Source organism: Cricetulus griseus, chromosome 3 (assembly GCF_003668045.3).
Source record: "Cricetulus griseus strain 17A/GY chromosome 3, alternate assembly CriGri-PICRH-1.0, whole genome shotgun sequence".
In the NCBI taxonomy this organism is placed as follows: domain Eukaryota; kingdom Metazoa; phylum Chordata; class Mammalia; order Rodentia; family Cricetidae; genus Cricetulus; species Cricetulus griseus.
The window spans coordinates 95,462,023-95,467,700 of record NC_048596.1 but is presented as its reverse complement, the minus strand read 5'-3'; the positions used below and the strand labels follow the sequence as shown (position 1 = coordinate 95,467,700).

The window sequence follows — 5,678 nt, the reverse complement described above, 5'->3', positions numbered from 1 at the left end:
TCCTGCCTTGGTACTAGCTGTTCCTGTTGAGTCCCTGCTGGGTGACCTAAGGTGCCCTTGGTGTTCTCTGTCTGCCTGGAGACTAGGTGTTTACTTCTTTATTCCCTCCTTCCACCTAGGCCTGTATGCCAGTATGCAAACTATCGACCCATTGCCCATTGCTGGGGAACTGGGGACAGGGACCTTGATCTGAGTAAATTTCCACTGTGGCTCCTGTTGGTATATAAGTCTACTCCCCTCTGAAATAAATGGCATTCTCCTTGAAAAAAAAAAAAAAAGTGTCGGGGACAAAACTTAAAGCGTCTTGTAGCAAGGCTGAATCAGGAACATCAGGAACATGCCCCATTCAGAGCACAGGGCTACTGCAACTCAGTATCTGCTTCCAACTTTCCCCTGGAATACAGATTTTGTTTGTACTCCACCTTCCCAGAATCTACATCCATTTTCATTCATGGCAGAGCATCCTCCTTACAACTGACAATTGAAGTATTCTCTTGGGGGTAACAATAAGCTAAAAAGAAAACACTGAGGGAAGTCTAAGCCTCTGATTTCCACTGTCCAACTGTTTTTCCCCTAGGAACAGGCTGTCAGAGAAAATCCTCCAACAAATAGTATTTTTCTCTCTCTCTCCTTTTATCTCTCTCTTTAAAACAGTGAGTGACTTCAGAAATGGGTATAAATATCGTAAGTAATGCCATGGGAGAAAAACATTGGGATTCTAGTGCTAAACTCTAAATCTACAGTTCAATGAAGAGAAATGCTGAAGTTAGAATCAAGAGAGCTGGTTGCAATTCTGCCAGTGCTGTGCTCTGCATCTCATCGTTTCATTTCTGTGAGTTTGGAGCTGTTGGTGAGATCAAGGTAAGATTAATGATTAACCTCCCCCACTCTGGGTGCTGCTCTGAGGCAAGGAGCTTGTAAGATATGGAAGGTACTACTTCTACCACTAGAATTTTTTTAAGTTTGAGGACAATTTTATTTGAGCTTAAGAGAAAAACAGCAGACTGGGCAAGCTGTGGATATAAGCATCTGCCAGAAGGGATATGGAGAAGAGATAGAGAGAAAGCCATGCCTATTGTAGTAAGTGTCAATGAGCTGTCATGGGGCAAAAGAAGAGGGTGGCTTCAGAGAAAGAATGAAAAAGCCCAAAGTGCCAGGAAAGGTATGTTTAGCTTTTGGACAATACCAAAAGGGAGTTAACAAAGAAAGAGAAGTAACATTCTCTTCAGTCCTGTCTCGGAAAAAAAAAAAAAAATGGGCAGGCAACATGGCAGAAATCCCACAGAGCTGCCTGAAGAGAGAGGCAGCAGGCATTGACCTGAGGTTAAAACTTTTAATCCCATTACTCAACTACTTTCTTCAATGCCAAAAAGATGTATGAGATAGTTAAACCAAATGTTGCCACTCTCAATTCAGAAAGAATTTTTAAAAACCTCAGCAAGGTTGTAGGGTTCATATGGTGTCTAAAATCAAAGGGGCAGATGAGCTGAGGCAGGGATTACACCGGTGCATATGTCGAGATGGCACAGAGATTTGAAAATAGCCATACAAAATTCATGTTTGAATTAAGGCTCATATTTCTTGTAGCTGAACAAAAAGATAACTGTGGGTATATGACGTGTCACTAAAGGAAGATACATGCAATACACACCAGCCTTCCTCAACAAAACCAGCTCATTCTTTCAGGACACCTTGGCTGCTGCCTGGTCAACACCTTGTGCTGCGGAGCCGTACACTGGCTTTGCAGTAAGTTGGCACCTAACGTGTGATGTATTGCATATTTAAATTACTGTAGATACTCCCAAAGTAGATGGATATATTCAGGTTGGCTAACATTTACAATATGAAAACAAGCTGTTTGACATACAATTAGGTAGATATTTTCAAATACAGAAGGTACTAAAGCATGGAGATACTGAGACAAATTGGCAATGTTATATTACTATGAATTGCCAACTAATTGTTTTAGTGAAGCTGATCGAAGGCTAGGTGTCAACAGTGTCAATGAAAAGGTAGAAGTTAGAACTGAATAAACATAATCTCAAACTAGGATTTTTAGAAAAGGTAGTGGATAAAATGAAATTAAAAGGTGACTAAGAATTAGATGAGACAGTGAACTTCAAAAACCTGACAAGAATGCAAATAAAAAAAGGACAGCTACCTAGACTTATAATATAAACTGAAAAAAAAAACAAACAAGCAATGCCCCTAGCTGTGTGTGCAGAAAAGAAGCAAATTGTGTGTGGGGTGTGGGAGGTGATCGATGTGAGCAGACAAACATTTAGTTTAAATGCATACCACTAATGATGAGCATATAAAGAAAAACCTGCCATATATGACAGCATTTGCTCAGATACTCAATCTACTTAATAGAAATGAATAATTTGTTTCAAAGAAAGTTTTTTATACAAAGGCCATTATTTTAGGTGAATCAACTACATACCTGATGCTACAGAACTGGTGTACCATTTCTTCTGTCAAGGATGTCATCCACCAATGCTAATGACAGTCTCCCAGACACTCTCTTCCTGACAGGGATCCCAGGGCTGGAGGCTTTCCACACCTGGATTTCTATCCCTTTCTGTGTCGTGTATCTGGTAGCACTGCTTGGTAATGCTGCCCTCATCTTTGTCATTGGGACAGAGAGTGCTCTTCATGCACCCATGTACCTCTTCCTCTGCCTTCTCTCACTCACTGACCTAGCTCTAAGCTCTACCACTGTGCCTAAGACACTTGCCATTCTGTGGCTACATGCTGGAGAGATTTCCTTTAATGGATGCCTAGCACAGATGTTTTGTGTTCATTCTATCTATGCTCTAGAGTCCTCAGTTCTCCTTGCCATGGCCTTTGATCGATATGTGGCTATCTGCAACCCACTGAGATACACAACCATTCTCAACCATACTGTCATAGGCCAAATTATCTTTGCTGGGATAGTCCGTAGTGTGGCTGCTGTATCACCCTTCGTCTTTTTGCTGAAGCGACTACCTTACTGTGGTCACCATGTCATGGCTCACACATACTGTGAGCATATGGGCATTGCTAGGCTTGCCTGTGCCAACATCACTGTCAACATTGTCTATGGGCTGACTGTGGCTCTGCTGGCTGTGGGCCTGGATTCAGTCCTCATCGCCATCTCCTATGGCTTCATCCTCCGAGCTATCTTTCGTCTTCCATCTCAAGATGCCAGACACAAGGCTCTGAGTACCTGTGGCTCTCACTTTGGTGTCATCTTGGTTTTCTACACCCCTGCTTTCTTCTCTTTCCTCACCCATCGCTTTGGTCACAACCGAGTCCCCAAGCATGTGCACATCTTCCTGGCTAACCTCTATGTGCTGGTGCCTCCTGTGCTCAATCCCATTATCTACGGAGCAAGAACCAAGGAGATTCGGAGTCGGCTTGTAAGACTGCTTCGCTTGGGGAAAGGCTCAGTATTAATTCTGAGCAGAGGTTGAAGATGACAAAAAATACATGGGCAGGTTAGTCATCTAGTCATGTGCGAATGGCAATGTGACATGCTAATGACAACATGACATGGGGAAGAAATGCTGGAAGAGAAATAGTCTGGTGACTGTGGATTGTTAAACATCACAGTAAAGTGCTCTGACCACCGCTCTTAAACATATAGGTGATTACATTTTTTTCTTTCATCTTAGGAATGTAATTTTTTAGGACACAGAGGAGGAGGGGAAACAGAAGGTGAAGGAGGTATGTTCTGAAACAAATACTGCAACTGCATCTCAAGGTTAAAATAGTCTGCTGACACAATTTGGGGAATAAAACAAAGAAATCAGAATGGCATTCAGAGTGAACATAAATCCAAACTGTAAAAAGCTCTAGGTCATGGGTGCACCCACAGGTCTGAAGAAGCACTTGTAGTTGAACATGTTCTCTCTCACTTGGCTTTCAGCCTTGACCCACTTATGAAATCTTCTTCTGCCAAGCAAGGTCAATCGTGAAACAGGTACAATGGTAATATCTTTAGGGTTGTGATAAGTACTAAATAAATCACAGTGTATGCCCCAAACCTGGAGTGACCCCTAAAATGTAAAATGTTCAATAAATAAATGTGAATTATAAAATTTATTTAATCTCAAAATATTATTAATCTAGCTTTACAACTTACATTAGACTTTTTGCAAAATCTCCCATCATATAATTATAATAACTATTTTATAGTATCTATCTAAAATAGACAACAATTGATACGATGGGTGCTTAATAAAATTATTTTTTCTTCCAATGAATTTTTTGTCTTTCACTTCAGAGTTTTATTTTCTTTTAATAGTGAATGAATTAAGGGAAACTGATTTGGGTTCAAGTTGCTTTTGTGCCGTCTCTTTTGACTTCAGTCACTAAGGATTTGTGAAAGCTTCTCCCACTAAGAAGTTGTGCTTCTCAAATGTGGAATGAGCATTAATGATTTTCATTGAATGTAGAAAATATTCAGCTTGTGATTCTTAACTAATTTCCCTTTCATTTCTCTTTCCTCCTACAATATCCTTGCATGTACATGGATATTTGTGGTGTGTCTCAGGATCTCACAGACTCTCTGCCTATTCCCTTTCATTTTTTTTTCTCTTATCAGTTACTGGGAGAGGAAATATCCATTGACTAATCATATTTAAATACCTAGTCAAATTCTTGGTTTAGTAAACCCAAATTTGATTTTCATCAACAACATTTCATCTTGATAATTTTTTGTATGTGTTTGGGCAATGCTTCCTTCTTTCTTTGTATATATGAAAATTTTATGTTGTACACTATCCAAAGACACACAGAAGGTAAATAGCTCATGAGACATCAGAGAACTGCAAAGCAAAGCACAAGGAGACAGAGTAACCATTGCATTGGTGAGGAAGGGTTGGTAGAATTCTATGTATTCAGACATATGTGTTTCTGTGTCTATATGTGTTTCTTGTGCTTTTTCTTTTGCTCTTTTTCTTATTTGGTTGTTTCATCACATTAGAATTTGCTTGTTTTTTACTTATTTTATTTTATTATTTTATTACTGCTCCTAAGATGTCTGTCTGTTTTCTAATGAGAAACAGAAAGAGTGTGTGTCTGGATGAAAGGGGAGGGGAGGGAGGAACTAGAAGGAGTGGGGGCAGATACTGTAATCAGAATATATTATATAATAAAAAATCAATTTTCAATAAAAGAAAAAAATTAAATTTTTAAATGACTGTGCCATTGGTTGGCAAGGGGCAAAACAACTGGGACTCACATGCATTACTGCTGAGAATTATTTTCTGGCACCTTAAAAACCAAAGAAAAGAAAGAAAAAGAATTGAGATACTTCTCTAAGAGGACAGAAGCAGAAGGGCTGTGTTTGATGAGGGCAAATTTTTGGGCTAGAACCTCAGCTCTCAGGAGTTTATTTTGCAACTTTAGTCTCATCTCCTTCAGACATGCAAAGAAAACAATCATGTCTTCTCAAATGTTTTCTGGTGATATGTAAATGTCCAGACATGGACACAGACTGCTATATACCTATGGATACACAATTAAAAGTTTCTAAACCTTGTAAAGTATTTTAGTGCTTCCTTCGGTAACACATATAATAAACTGGAGTGGTGGGAGGTTATATGGTCCTGATACAAAGAGAACACATGCATTCTTGAAGCAATACAAATGGAAAGGGGACCAGGGAGACTGGAGATAGGGGAAGACAGGTG

General features: G+C 39.6%; 1 protein-coding gene across 1 annotated transcript; it reads left to right on the top strand.

The window, feature by feature from the left end:
- The first annotated feature begins 2,483 nt into the window (after positions 1–2,483).
- Positions 2,484–3,455, top strand: LOC100774133 (olfactory receptor 52D1). Its single transcript, XM_027407519.1, has one exon. The coding sequence runs from the start codon at positions 2,484–2,486 to the stop codon at positions 3,453–3,455; it is 972 nt and encodes a 323-aa protein (XP_027263320.1).
- The last annotated feature ends 2,223 nt before the right edge of the window (positions 3,456–5,678 follow it).